Source organism: Meleagris gallopavo, chromosome 21 (assembly GCF_000146605.3).
Source record: "Meleagris gallopavo isolate NT-WF06-2002-E0010 breed Aviagen turkey brand Nicholas breeding stock chromosome 21, Turkey_5.1, whole genome shotgun sequence".
Classification (NCBI taxonomy): Eukaryota; Metazoa; Chordata; class Aves; order Galliformes; family Phasianidae; genus Meleagris; species Meleagris gallopavo.
Genome location: NC_015031.2, coordinates 3066187 through 3080939, shown reverse-complemented (window position 1 = coordinate 3080939; position 14753 = coordinate 3066187). Strand labels below are relative to the sequence as shown.

The window sequence follows — 14753 nt, the reverse complement described above, 5'->3', positions numbered from 1 at the left end:
GGCCATGGGGGAGGGGGAGTTTGCCTGGAAGCAGGAGCTGCTCTTGAGTCTGCAGTGCAGGGATGAAGCTCCGTGCTGACAGCTTCTGTGCTGCACCATGAGTAATGCACTTATTTTGTATACCTGCCTCGTGAGCAGTGCGGTTGGATGCTGTTTTTTCATTTTATCTAAAACTTTGTGAGTATATGTTGGTCCAGAAATGGTGAGGTTTGAATTAAGTATTGCTTTACTTGCAGACTTGAGGGTGAAAGAAATCAGAGATGTTCTTAAAGTAGCTAGTGTTGGGATTGTTTTGTCTCTTTAAGTGGTCTTTAATAGTAGTAGAGGTAAAAGGGCATTGCATCTTCCTGAGCATCACAGATCTGCCTGCTTCCCTCCAGGGTTTCTGTGCTCCATTAGCTAAGGCACATCAGGATTAACGTTTTCTGAATCAAACTGGGGAAGAAAAATAGAGCTTTCTTTTAGCCAGTATGAATAGTCAAAAAGATTTGCTTGTACTTAACAGCTGTGAGTTCTATCTGTGCAGTTCTGATACAGTGCCTTCTGTCTGAAGGCTGATGTTTGGATGCAACTTGACCCTGAAGGCAGAGCAGCCAAGGGATGAGACCAGTAACAGCCAGGCAGCAGTCTGGCTTCCAGATAGAGCATTCATTGTAAGTCTTGTGTTCCTTCTTATTCCAACTTGATAAGGCAACAAGTGCTCATAAGAAATGGCATTTCTTACAGAAGGGCCCCTGCTGGGCTGCTTTCCCGTGGGAGCAGCAGATCTACAGCAATGTGCAAGGCTGAGTGCAGGCATGCTTGCAGCAGCAGCTGGATTTTGGGGTTCTTGGTTACGAGCCTTTCCATCCGTACAGTAGGATTGGTTTTAGTGTTTGTAGTGCTGCATGGTGGGTTTGCTGCTTTGGCACCGTGTGAGACTGACGAGGAATTTGGCTTGTGCTGCTTCAGACAGCTTGAGCAGGAAGAGCTTAAGAGGGGCGATAGGAGAGAAGTGAACCTGCAGAAGCAGGTTATGTCTCTTATGGACAACATCTGTTTCTTCCTATGGCTGAAAAACTTCAGCTTGAGGAAGAACATCTGTTTGAGCACAAAAGAAAGTAAAACAGCAACAGATTGAGCAACGGATTGAGGGATGAGGGGTCCATCACCCCAGAGACCCTTGTTGGAAACTCCAGATCTTCTGGCTGCAGAGCTGCCTCCACAAGGGCAGTTTTGGACCTCCTGGGCTATAGGAAAGTGAGCACGTGTTTACCTTGATCAGCCCACCACCCCACAGATCACCACCCCAGACTCAGGACAGTACTGGACCAAAGAGTGGTGAAATGTCTCTGTTTTCTGTCTTTGGCTCTTTCCCTTCATCTCTTTTCTCTTGACCTTCTTTTACATGTCTTTCTTTAGTAGCTATTGCTTACATTTGTCTTAAAGTAGTTGATAGGAATACTAAGTACTCTTTATCCTGAATGCTTATTAGTTGTTAGAAATCTGTCTAATTTTGCCTTGAAGTAGTTAGTTAAATAGTGGTACTCTGGCAGCTAGCTACTAAGTGTTGGAAGAATGGCTTCTAGATGGGCCTTTTTGTGCAGCACACTGGTGACAAGTCGGGCACTGGATATTCCCCAAAGCTTTGCATGGGGGGTTGTGCAGAGCAGTGGTGTTGTCACAGAATCTGAGCTGCTGGCATTTCTGCCTTTCATTTCAGATACCCTCAAATAGCTGCAGACTGTCACTGCCAGTTTATCCATGGCAGTTTTAAAGCTGTTTAAACCTTGCAGACCTGCCTGGAGCATCAGAAGGCGGCTGGCTGTCTGTTGTGAGCTTGCACTGTCGATGCTGCAAGTTTGTTTTCCCCACCTTACTCTGTGTTTGGAGGTTTTTGGGGGGGGGTTTTGAAGGCTCACATGTAGGGCTGTAGTAGCAACATCTCTCCCAGTTCTCCCCACCTGCAGGCATGTCAGGTTGTTGCATTAGCTATGTGTGAAAATAACATCAGTTGCAACATCCAGCAAAAAAATGTGCTCTTGGCAGCTGTTCTTGGTATAGTCATCCTTCTCTGTTGGCAGTTCTGCCAACATAAGCATGAACAAGTCCTGGTTATTATGTCTTTAAGTTGAAAGTCGGTTACGATGCACATAAAATAGGGTTTAATCCTATTGTTGTCACTTCTGAAATGCAGCTTTTAATTTGAGCACCTTAATTGGCAATTCTTAGCTTGGAAATTAATCCTGCAGCTGTTTAATATGCAGATAAGAACGTCGGGCTCTGGTTGCTGACACTGGAGTCTCAGGCCTCGAGTTGGGATGGCTTAGTGGTGGTGTTTATTTGAGTGATACCTAATGAACTTGTAGTGAGAATTATAGGGCGTGTCACTCTAACACCAGTGTCAAAAGAGTGTTGTCATTCTGTTAATACCTGCCGTTTTCTGCTGTGCCTCTTCAGGCTATTGCAGATACAAACATGCACGAAAAGAAAAATCAGTGTAAATCCAGCTAATCAATTAATATGCATCTCTCTAGGTGTTTTGTCTAGACATGGCACAGCATTTTAACTTTCAAGCAGCAGGAGGTATGGAGGAACAAAACAGTGAACAGTTTATTCTGTTGCTGCACCCGCATATTTGCTCACGTGGAGGTATTCTGGATTTTTGAGTACATGTATCTGTAGGTAGCTATTCCTGCACTGTTGCATGTATCTGAACAGGTTTTATATTTGATTTTCCAGGAAGAGAATGGCCCAAGCTACGGTAGCAGCAACGTCCATGCATGATGAAGACCCATCAGAAAGCAGGATGGTGGTCACGTTCCTCGTGTCAGCGCTGGAGTCCATGGTGAGTGGCTGTCAGAGCTCTCTGGGCACATGCAGTGCTACAGCAATACCTTGCCTCCCTCCAGAGAGCTGGTGTATGCTGTTCTGTCTGCACCTTAGTGCGTGCTCTCCAACTACTGTGACTTGTGCTTGTGGAAATTCATGCTAACAGCCTTCCTTTTTGCTTTGTGGTGGTGTTAGCAATGAAATTTTGAATATAATGATTATAAGGTAATTGGTTTCAAAGCTGTTTTCCTCAAGGGTTGTGTTCAGTTCCTAAGGGCTTTGTTGCTTCGTGTCACGCAGCAACTGTTTATGTCACCCTGATCTCCTGAGTTATGAAGGATAGTTAACCTTTTGTGGTCACTTCTAGATGATCTCACTGACTTGGGAATTTCCTGTCCCCATACTCTGCAAGTTTTCTTTTTTTTTTTTTTTGTTACTTCCTTGCCTGGAATTGTTCCCAGCAGAGCACACCTACACCTTCATGGGGAGGCTGCAGTCCTTCCCCTTCTCAGGAGGAATCCACACAGATCCACACAGAGCACAGCTGTCAGCTCAGGGCAGGCTACAGGAAGCCTTGCTTCCAGCCACACTTCTCCAAACAGCAGTATTTGTGTTAAGTGTGCTGTGGAAGGGCAAAACTCCTATACTAATTCTTGCTAGGACAACACGATTATCTAACTGAAATCTAATTGAAATGGTAATTTCCAAAGGATAGATTGAATAAATCATTTTAATTAAAAGCAGTTCTCTAAACTTCTCAGTCTAGATGAGACCTCAATTTCATTAATGCATCTACAGTGCTTTTAAGGTTTCTCATCAAAAGAATTCCAGATACATAAACTATCCTTTGCTGCTGACTGACATTATGTAACTCACGATATCTTTTTAAGGAGTGGATGCTGGCAGCAGAAGCAGTAACTGCTTTAAGTGATTCCCCATACATTTCTATAGAACATACATTTAACAAGGACAATAAATGCTTTTCTGTTTCTTTTCATAGTGTAAAGAACTTGCCAAGTCCAAGGCAGAAGTTGCCTGCATCGCTGTCTATGAAACAGATGTCTTTGTAGTTGGAACTGAGAGGGGAAGAGCCTTTCTCGATTCCAGGAAAGATTTTCAGAAGGATTTTCTTAAATACTGTAAGTTCCAACGCTGTTTTCTTCTTTTTGTATTTCACTCAAGCTGCTTAATGTATACTGCAAAATACCAGTATCTCTTGAGAGCAAAGTTCCTGTATATCATGGCTGCATTCTGTACACTGCTCTGAAGTTATAGCTGCATTATTTCTGTGCTCCTTCACATCTGTGGGAGTGTTTTTTGTTTCTATTAATTTTTATAGTGGAACTTGTGTTTATATGTTTTTTTGTGATTATAAAACATGATCCATTGTGTACAGAGCAGTGTTTTAAGAGTGGGCTCTCAAAGATGCAGTGATTCTTTGTGGAGGCTTTACATGCCTGTATAGGAAAACACTGCTGCTGGTCTGTTCTTAGCCAATAATGCAGAGTGCCTTTATCTGCCTGGGAGAAGATGAAGGTCAAGAGCAGGATGTGAAAGAAAAAAACCAGTCTGGGGGAATTTTAAAACAACAGCTGTAAGACATTCTGGCTTGACTAATTAAATACTGCGTGCAATGCAACCATGTTTAATCTGTAACAGAAAGATTCACTCCTAAAAATGCTTTTGCTGCTAGTTAAAACTCTGAAGAATTCAGCTGTGGTGAGAGTCTGGGTTTGTCTACTGTTGTGCTGTTGGACAGTGACTTTCTGTAGGCCTAAGTGTATTTACTCTAAGAAAACCACTGTAATGTGGGTCTGTAGCATGATATCAAAATGCAGAGTGATGACCTCAGTGAGGAATTGAGGATAAGATAAATCCATTCCTCCTCTTCATAATTTCTACAGGGGCAGGGTTTTGATACTGGTATTTATGAAAACTATTAGCTGAATAATGGGAGGAAGTTCAGCTTTTCACCTGTCTTGCTGTTAAAGGATTTCCCTGTGAAACCAAGTACTTTGTTTGCTAAGCCAGTGGTACAGGCAGAACAGAGGTATTGTGTGCCCAGATAGAATGGTGTGGGCTTTGTCTGCAGTGTGTGTTGATCTGGGATCTGCAGTAGCTGGGGTCTGTTTGATCTCCCTGGTTAGGTCTGTGCTTTTGGTTCTGGACCATGGCAAGCACATGGTTTTCTTTCCATGCTGGTTGAACTGTATCAGTTAAGATTTCTGTAGATATGCGTATGTTTATTCAAATCTTATGCTAGTTCTTTTAGCCCTGATCCTTTGTTTTATTCCAATTATACTACCTATGAATATCTTTTTTATGCTGTCAGATATGATTAAACAATATCTACATTGAAAACAGTATTTTCCATATGCTTCCTCCAGGGCACCGTGGGGTAGATCTGTGTGAATAAAGCCACCCAAATCTCAGTCTATATTCATGGGTTAGGTGTGGAAGAAGGAAGAAGCTCCATAAGGATCTTGCTGTACCATGTTACCTTAAGAAAAATTTGATGGGAACAGATTGTAGCAATGCTTTTATTAATGATGATATGTGCTGTGTGCTGAATGTTGAAAAGGCATTAGTTGTTTAAAGTGGGGTCAGATAATACACTCTTCTGAACTGTGCTTAATTAAGATGGCTGCAAGCTCTGTGTTACAGTGAAATGGTTTGCTGTGCTTTGTAGTGTGGAACTCTGCTTCCATGCATGATCTGTAACTCAGGTAACCTGCATCATCAGTTCTTCTAAGCCTGTGTGAGTTTCTGCTCTACATAAAAAGGAGCATGTGAGAGGCACTCCAATAACGTACAGAGTATGGGCAAGCCATGGGTATGGAACCAGTGCAGATCATCTACCTCTTGTCCTACCAGTACCTCTTGCTGTTCCCTACTGAAATGTATTCACAGTTCTTCATGGATGGCCTGTGGTGAGATGAAATGCCTCCTTGCTCTCTAGATTATCAGCCATTCTGAACAGGAGGTGGAAGGCTGGGATGTCTTGAGGATGACATTGCCTTCGTGTAGCCATCTTGACAGTTTCCCTTGAGGTTTGCTATTGATTCTGCACACACAAAAGGGCAGTTGAAGAGGCCTCAGCTCATCCCCAAGCTGCGTTTGCCAGTCAGAAGTAAACTTTCAGAAGAGCTTGTTGGCTCAGAAGTGCCTTTTTGATCACTTGCTCTGTACTTTGAGCAGGATTAGAAAGCACTGTGTATCCAGTCCTCACCCAGATGCTGAGTGTTTGCCAAGAGTCCTGGTGACCTGTCCTTGAACATCCACTGGTGCCAGCTGTGGCACCTTCAGTACATGGGCTGTGTGGAAGTACAGTCCTGCAAGTTCTATGGCTTTCTGTCAGCTCTCAGTATTGCTGCTTGTTCATTCTTTGGTGCTAGGGCTTTGGGATTGCATCTGTAGACTGCTCATCCTGAATGGTAAGCACTGGATTCTTAGAAGCCTTGTTTTTCCTTCTAGTGGCCTCAGGATTCTCTGCTGATCTTAGCAATGCATCTAGCCAGAGTTCTGCTTTAAGTCCTGGAGGGACTTTGGCTGAGAGTCTTTCACTCTTCTTACCTGTACTTCCATGTCCATCTAGCCATGGGTTGCAAGGGCTCCTTGTAGCTTCAGGAGTGATCAGAATTTCTGTTTTAAATGAGTACAGCTGTTCCTCCTACTCGTGATGAAAGAATGTCACACAGTGTTCCAGAGATTTTACAAGAAAGATGGCTCAGCTTTGACTCACCAGTATCTTTGGTACGTGGATTACTGTTGAATATCTTCAATATCCTCCAAATTCTGCAGGCAAGTAAAATGACTTGTCCCATAAATAAGGCTACTGTGGACCTGCCTGAAGATCTGTGGCTGGGCGTCTGGGAATGTGTTAGGCTTTGCAGGGAGTTTTTTTTCCTCTTGTCAGCAATTTAAAAGGAAAAAATAAGGTAAGCAGAACCATGAAAGGCTGCATCTTACCATCTCTTCACAAAAAGGAAAGCAGTACTTTCAGGTCTCCAACTGTTGGACTTTGTGGTGTGGGCTGTAAATCCCATCTGTGTAACTGAATTTAACATTTCTGGGCTATACAGTAACTTCTGTATTCTAGGAGGAATTAAGCATCCAGAGCTTAAGTTAAACCATGCCTTGGGTCTTACAACGATAGATGCTGGCTTCCTAGTTTGTAACAGCAGTTTTAAGCATGCAGTGACTGTTCTCAGTACTGAGTTTGGCTTCTACAGGAGCTGCTGTTTGCTGTGCAGGATCTCTCCTCCATAGAGAATGAGTGTTTTGACTTTGTGTCTAATGCACAAAAACAGTGATGTTTTGATCCTGGGCATCCTTTGATCTTCAAGGATGTGCAAACTGGATTCTGAGTGTCGGTTTGCATACAACACCTACACTGGAGAGCATCAGTCTACTTCATCCCTAATTGTTCATCCCCATGGACTGGAGGATACCTGTGTAAGATGAAAGCAAATCTGTTATACCTTGACCTTGCCTTTCTTGCAGTGTCTTCCTAACTATATAAAAAGGTGCAGCTCTTTTCATCTGTCTACCCTGTGTGTTTAAGCAGCAGGACTTTGCTAGGCTGGACTGGACACCAGAAATAGAAGGCTTTGTGACTTTTCTCAGTTTTCCCCTCTTTTCTCACTTTCCCAATCTGTTTCTAAGAGTTCTCAGTAAATTTGACTCTTGCAGTTGTGTGACATTGCTCGTTGCATCACAGCAGTTGCAGTTACTCCTAATACTGGCAATAAAAAAGCAGTGCTAGCAGCAGAGTCAGATTTACAAAACAGCTTATCTGCCTAGAAAATCTGGAGTGGTGCTTTTGAAAGTCTCTGTGCCATCTACCTGTAGGCATCTAAATAGCCCTTATATCACTGTTTTTTTTGTTTTTTTTTCTTTGTAGCTGATGATATTCAAAAAAGACAACCTAGAAATAAATGACTTTTTTTTTTAATCAAGCTCAGTCAACTATATAGCATATAAATACAAGATCCTAATGTGTTGAAGCCCTGATTGGTATGTTTTGCAGCTTTCTTTCACTTTCTAATGGATGAAGCTATTTACACGTTTGATCCATTTGTATTACATATATGCTGTGCTGGATAGACTGTACTTTTGCAGGCCTGAGAGCATCATGCTCTTGTGTTTAGAGAATGACAGGTTGGAGTCAACAGCAGTGTGGATATCTTATTAACTCAGTAGGTAGCTCTGTGTTAATTTCAGTCTTATGCTTAAAAATCTTTAAATCTACAGAGAGTTCCTGGTACAGCAACTTGCTGTACTGCTACTCTGGGCTTTGTGTGGATGCTTCAGCTGTGGTGTAAACCAAGTATGAACACAGCAGCCTTGCTGCTTCCTTATGATCCTAATCACTTCCGATTGTATTCTTACTGTGTATTTCTTGCTTGTCATGCCTGTGTGAATTCAGAAATAGCTTCTAGGTGGGACGGTTTGCTCTTCAGCCAGGAAGCAGAATGTATGTGATTGGAAGTGCAGGCCGCATCCTCTGGCACATATGGTAAGAGCTGAATACATTTTTCAGTGTTACTCTAACAAGAGATTACTAGTGGCTCTAGCTGCTCCTGATCATATTCCATTTGTCTTAGTTACAGTATCTAAAGGGCAGACTTCTTTGTGCCAGGGCAAATGTGAGGATACCACTCTGTAACGAGCTGACATCTTTGTGTTGCTGGGAGGGTGATCCCTTGACACTGATGCAGCTAGTTGAAAAATGCAATTTTTGCTTTGATGGTGATGTGTCAGTGGGAAAACTGGTTTCCCACAGTCATTTCCTTTGGCTGTGAGCTATTCTGTGGTCAGCTGTGACTTCCATGGCTTTTGCTGCTCCTGAAGCTACAGAATATTTTAGAAGAGAAGGGACTTGTTAAATTGTGGGCTTAAATAGTAAGGGAAAGAAAAACAGTGAGAGACAGGTGGAGGATTAATCCTGACAACACACTTGTGAAGGTGCACACGTGCCATCTCTGATCCATTCCCTATTATAAATGCATATTTTTGGGCCATGTCTACTACAATTCTCACCTTAGATTTGGTGCACACTAAAGAACACACCGAAGGAGAGCACGATTGGACTGGTTGCATTCTTCAATCTCTAACTAGCAGGATGCTTTCTGAGTGCCAAGCCAGAGCTGTTGAAGCTCTGTAGGTCTCAACCTGTTGTTTGTTGTCTTTTTTAATTCCAGATTCCCTTTTCACTATCTGGGAGTGGCCTTTGCTGAAGGCTTGTTCTGTTTAAGTATGTGTTGGAACAGGCAATCTCCAGTCAGTCTTAGTGGGAGCTTCCTCAGCTGTGGCTCTTGGTTTTGTCCTTGAGTTTTCAATGTTTTGTTGTGTTGTTTTTTGTTTTTTTTTTCCCTCTTTGCAGCAGATGACTTGGAATAACTGGCATTTCTGCAAATGGCAAGATGAGAAGAGGCTGACAGCTGTTCTTGGCTGTGCTGACAGCAGCCTGTCACCATCTCCCAGACCAAGCATGCTGGTTACCATCACACATTTACTCCTGCTGTGTCCGTCACTGGGGAGTGAGGGCCTTGGTGCCCTGCTGGTGGAAGGGATCACATGAACACTGCCTTGTCCATTTCATGTTATGTGAGCCAGGTTGTGTCATGCCTCGGTAGTGATGCATTATGCTAACCTGGCTGGCTCTGCCTGGAGTTAATTAGGGAATAGTTTCATAATCATTTTGTACAAAAGGTGTGGGCATGGTAACTGTTTGCTTTGTCTTACCTGCTTTCTTGCTCTTCCATTCTCTTGCTGCTTCCAGCACTCTGAGCTTCTGCTGTTCCCATCTCTTTGGTGTTTACATCATGCTCTGTTTATCAGAAGCACTAGTTTGCACTGTGCATTTGTTTTCACTCCCACCCTATTTTTGGGGCAGTTCTGTTGCAGTTATAACTGCTTGACAGAACAAACAGAATTGCATTCATTCTTTGAATTAAGTCTTAAAAAAGCTCTTTGGAATTCCATCACTTCCAAGTCTGTATTTAGGGAGAGTAAAGGCATCCCCCTTTAAAGACTTGATCAGTATATTCACAATAAATCATGGTTACAGTTGAGTTTAAATAAAGATAATATTCCTTCCTAGCACTTACTGAACAGTTGCAGTTGCAAGAAGTAACAATAAGATCCAAAGCAATCATCAACTGAGTGCTGCTTCCCTGCCATCGTTCTCTCATCACTTAACAGGTTTGGCTTCCCAGTCCCCTTCTGTCTAACCTTGTGAAACACACACAGTGCAATTCTTGGGCTGTCTTATGCTGCACTTTTCTTAAACACTGATGTGTTCTCTAGGTGAACTCCACATTAATAATCCATGTCTTGCTGTTTCAGCCTTACCTCGTGGCCTGTTAGATTCTATTGCTTTTGTCCTTAACTGTGATTCTCTTCCTCTTCTTTTTTTTCCCCTCCAACTTCCCAAGTTGGTACAAGGGCTCCAGCTGAAGTGATTGATGGTCTGTCCTGGCTAGCCATGCCTTTTTCTGTATCTCCTTTGTTGCCTTTTAACACACATGCAGCATTAGGGGTGAGTTACTCTGTTTTTGCTAAGTTTTACTTCTGTCAGCTCACTTAGATTTAAGAATTAGTTGATACCTTTTTACAACTTCTCAAAAGGGGAAAAAAAAAAAGAAAAGGAAAAAAAAAACCAAAACACCTTTAAGAGAACTCTTGAAAATGCAACTTGTGTGTAATTATATAAGAATTTTGAAAGACCTCTCAGAACTTTCTGCCTGCCTTCCTCAGGGATGATTCCTTTGCTTCCACTGCCCTCCGCCCTGAATATGTGGATGTGTTGGGAGCACAGGCTCTTGCAGGACTTGTGCCAGCCCAGATACCCTTTTTTTTTTTTTTTTTTTTTGTGCAGCACTGCCAATGTTAGCCAGCCTGCACTGCTCTGGGTTTGTTTAGGATGTGGTTAGCTCTTTTCAATCCTTTTTAGGGCTAGTTTGCTTGGCAGGAACCTTTCGCTCTTCTGTCTCTGCCTCACCAGTTAAGGTTTATTAAGTTAGTAAGTACTTAAACAAAAAAGAACACCACCACCAACAACAACAAAAAGTAAAATTAAAGAAAAAAAATAACCTGCTCAGAGTTAAGCCTCATCTCACTGCAGCCTACCCATTTTCTTCCCTGTAGTTGCAAACAGAGTTGCCATCAGTAGCAGATCCATTTCAAATCCACCTCCTCAGTGTCTGCCTCAGGTGATCTTCTCTTTGACATTCATAAAATTATTTTTCTTTAGAGCTGTTGTCGAATAGAAAAGCTTAGGGCTGAATTATATGGGCAAAGCTGAGCAAAAGCGTGAAGACTTTCCCTCTGATTGATTGTAGTCACTTTTGGCTAATAGTTTCCTTAAGCACAAAGGATGAAATGCATGTCCCATGTTGCTGCAATGGAGTTGCTGGCCTTACTGTGCCTCTTGTGTCCGCACATGGTGACATTGGTACTCCTACAATCATTTCCTGATTTACTGTACCTTGGGGAATGCCAACATTTTGTTGCAGGATGCCTTGCATACCACGGGCCCAGTGCCCTTTTTGCTAGTGGAGTGTCAAATAGTGAATCCCAGCTCCTCCTCTCTCTTGTTGTCTGCACACCATCTCCTCTTTTGACTTCAATTAAATTGTTTATCTGCTAAAGCTTGATTTTTCTTTTTTAGGTGGGCAGTGCTCCCTCTGTTACTTGGCTGCAGCACAGCTCTGCTCTGTAAAGAACTGCAGCCTGCAGCTGTGTTCCCTTCCTTGCAGTCTGATGTTTGAATGCAGACGTGCTTTGTTGCCTGTTTTTGTCTGCAATCAGAGAACATGCTTTAGTGGACCTTGAGAGCAGATGTTGTGTAACACTGCTGAGCTGTGCTGCTCTTCGTCAGTTTATAAGCATCACAGCACTTATTTAGGGAAGGAAGCTGCAGTGTTGACCTGTACAGAGGCCAGGCTGTAGATGCTGAGCTGCTCTGCAGCAACAAGAAAAAATAAAAACTACCAAGCTGAAATTCCAGCATTTTGAGTCACCAAAAACAAACAACCAAAATCTTTGGAGGGCTTTTCTTTCAAAGCAACCTATTCAGCCCTTATATAGAAAGATGATTGTTTTCTTCATGAGGATGGAGACAGCTGTGTGCTGTTGGGTGGTTGCTTTGCCACCCACTGTGCTCAGGGCAAGAACATGGTTCTGAGTAACCAAAACAGCTGGGTAAGGCAGGAAGATAAAGGATGCTTGACCGTACAGATGCTCAATGCAGGATGAGAGTTGCTGCTAGGTAGCTTGCTTGTAACCCTGCTGAGCACAGGTTGGCTCTAGCAGAGTATCTGTGCTGTGTTGCAGCATGCTCCCAGCTGTGGAGAACACAGCTCTTCCACCACCTCACCTTCCCACCTGTACTGGGCCTGATGAGGGCTTTTTTTAGGTGACAGATGCCTTTTTTTAGTGCCAGTGTTTCTTCTCAGCTTGTTTCACAGCCATTTATAATCAGTTGTTCAATCTGATGTTTGCTTTTTGTGTTAGCCACGTTACCATGCTGGCAGTATTGGTGTGAATGGCAGCGTTTGTGTTCTTGTTCACAGTGAAATCATGATGCAGTTTTGACACTGATTGTCCTGTTACTCGTAGGAACGTAGTTCTTTCTTGTGTTTTCTTTCATCTGTAGAAAAAAAAATATTGTTTTCCCCCATTTTTTTTCTGGGTGATTCTCAATAAAACTACAATAACAGAAAGGAAAGGCTGCTCCTGAAAATAAATCACTTCTGTTTGCTGCTTATGATCAAAATAGGATAAGGTTTAGGACTGAAATACTCTTTTCATTTGTTCTGTTGTTAGCAGCTCCCCCTGTTCAGCAGTAGATGTACTTCAGTGTCTTTTAAAAGGTGAAAAAGCCACACAAAGGTAGGAGCTGTGTCCTATAACAGGGTGCAGTATCTGCTGAATGAGACATCAGGTGTAGAGCTAGAGACCTTCCACACAGAGGTTTTAGTATTTTCCTGTTTAGTATTCCAGCCCTTTCTTCCTGAGCCTTTTTGGCATTTAATTTCTACTGTATTATTCTCTCCTGGGATTAATGGTGTTTTCTACATCTGCATGCAAAGAAAAGTCAGCTTGGCTGTGTTAATTATCATTCTTACGCTCAGAGGGGGATATTTACAAAGGCTGTATGGAGAGCATAATAATATTTACCCACTGCCCACATACATTTGCCTCTAGGTTGAAGAACTTTGAGCAGGAATCCTTCTAACCCCTCTGTGGTCTAAACTAGAGGAGCTTGGTCGAGAGGGTTTTGATAACTTGTTTGATTTTTTGCCTCATTTTTAGGTGTTGTAGAGGGGGAGAGGGCTGCAGAGCTGCAGGAAACGAAGTGTGTGCTACCTGCCAACAGACTGACAGTGGATGCCGTGGAACTGGAAGCTCTCAGGAAGTCTGTAGAGGACTATTTCTGCTTTTGCTATGGTGAGTGCTTCAGGGTCTTCAGAATACCTGCTTTGGATTTCTGAATTTTTATTCCAGTTGGAAGGAGGGTACTCTATGATCTCGTTGTCTGAAAAGCAGATTTACTACCCAGTGTGCAGTGAGCCAATTCCCACACACTCTGGAGAGTTACTTTTTATTTGGGCCTGAGTGCTGGTGGAAGTTTACACAAATCAAGCATAATAATGCAATTTTCTTCATTGTATTTATACATGAAGTTCACAAGTATTCCATATTCCACCTCTCTATTAGAGAAGGAACGCCTCCTGCCTATATATCCATAAGTTAAGCCATCATAATATCGCCTCCCCTTTGGTCTGCTTTCCTGGCCACCTGTGCCTGTGCTGTGTCCTAGCCCTTACGTGGCCCTTGGTGGCCGTTTGGGCAGTGCTCCCCTCGCTCTTTTTACACTTGCATGGCCACCTAAGAACGAGCTGGGCACTTCTCCTCTTGCCAGTTTTCCAAGGGGATCAATTGGTACTGATGAATCGGATAACATAAAGGTTGAGGTGTTCTGCTTTAACATGGGCAGTACCTGATCAAAGGAGTCTTCATCCATGTTGACGTAGCACAGACAATACCCTCTTCTTCCCAAGGGAGGATTGTTTCCCCTTACAACACTTCAAAATGTCTACCTGGTATCAATCTCAACTGTGAATCCGTGGAGCAGTGGGGGAGCAAGCATCAGTACAGTGGGGTCACTCAGCCCCATCAGCCCCAGCTGCAGCCGAGGCCTTTCAGAGTGGGTTCTGGACCACGAAGCAGCATTCACACCTCAGTGAAGTGCAGGAACACCGCTCTGCGCTCCGACAGCCCCGCAGGGCTCGAAGCTGGGGGGGAGGGAGGTTGGAGGCTCAGTCCCGGCTGCTGCCTGCAGGGAGCGAGTTTGGGGGTAGAGCGTCTTTTTGTCTGAACACGTTTCCACCCAAACCACTTCTTGGGGAAGGGAGAAGGGGGTGGGGGGGGGTCATGCAGGCCAAAAGAATGCTGCTGTGCCTCAGACTCGGCAGGGGCCATCTGCAGCTCAGCGGGCAGTCGTTCCCGGTTCGTAAAAACAACGGGGAAAACAGCGCAGCGAGAAAAGACGTGAGGAGCCCCGCGGCACTGCCTGATGGAAACCCCCCCGTGTCCCCACCGGCCCCAGTGGCACAGCATCGTTCCCACCTCCCGACCCTTAGAGCTGCGGGTCCCTTTGGGGACGAACCCCAACGCACCAGGGTGGGCGTGGTGACAGCCACGGCTGGGTGACAGCGATCGCCGGTGCGACCCGCAGCCCGGGCTGGGACGGGGATGGAGGGCGATGCCCGCACGTCGGGCCAGGCGCGGGGCAGCGCTGCTCGGGGCGGCCTGGGGATGTCACAACCCCAGTGGGACCGCAGCTGGGTGAGCTCAGCGCCTTCCTCGAAACCAGGAACTGAAGCTGCCGGCGGCCCCCCCACATCCTCGCAGCAACAGCAGCGGCAGCCCCC

At 44.1% G+C, this 14753-nt stretch overlaps 1 protein-coding gene across 1 annotated transcript in view; it reads left to right on the top strand.

Moving 5' to 3' along the window:
* Nucleotides 1-11: 11 nt before the first annotated feature.
* LOC104913866 (general transcription factor II-I-like) overlaps nucleotides 12-14753 on the top strand; it is a 28638-nt gene continuing 13896 nt past the window's right edge. The window contains exons 1-4 of the mRNA XM_010721824.3: nucleotides 12-177; nucleotides 2722-2827; nucleotides 3812-3950; nucleotides 13132-13266. Coding sequence (XP_010720126.1) covers nucleotides 98-177; nucleotides 2722-2827; nucleotides 3812-3950; nucleotides 13132-13266 — 460 coding nt within the window. The 5' untranslated portion in view covers nucleotides 12-97. The remainder of the gene's footprint in view (nucleotides 178-2721; nucleotides 2828-3811; nucleotides 3951-13131; nucleotides 13267-14753) is intronic.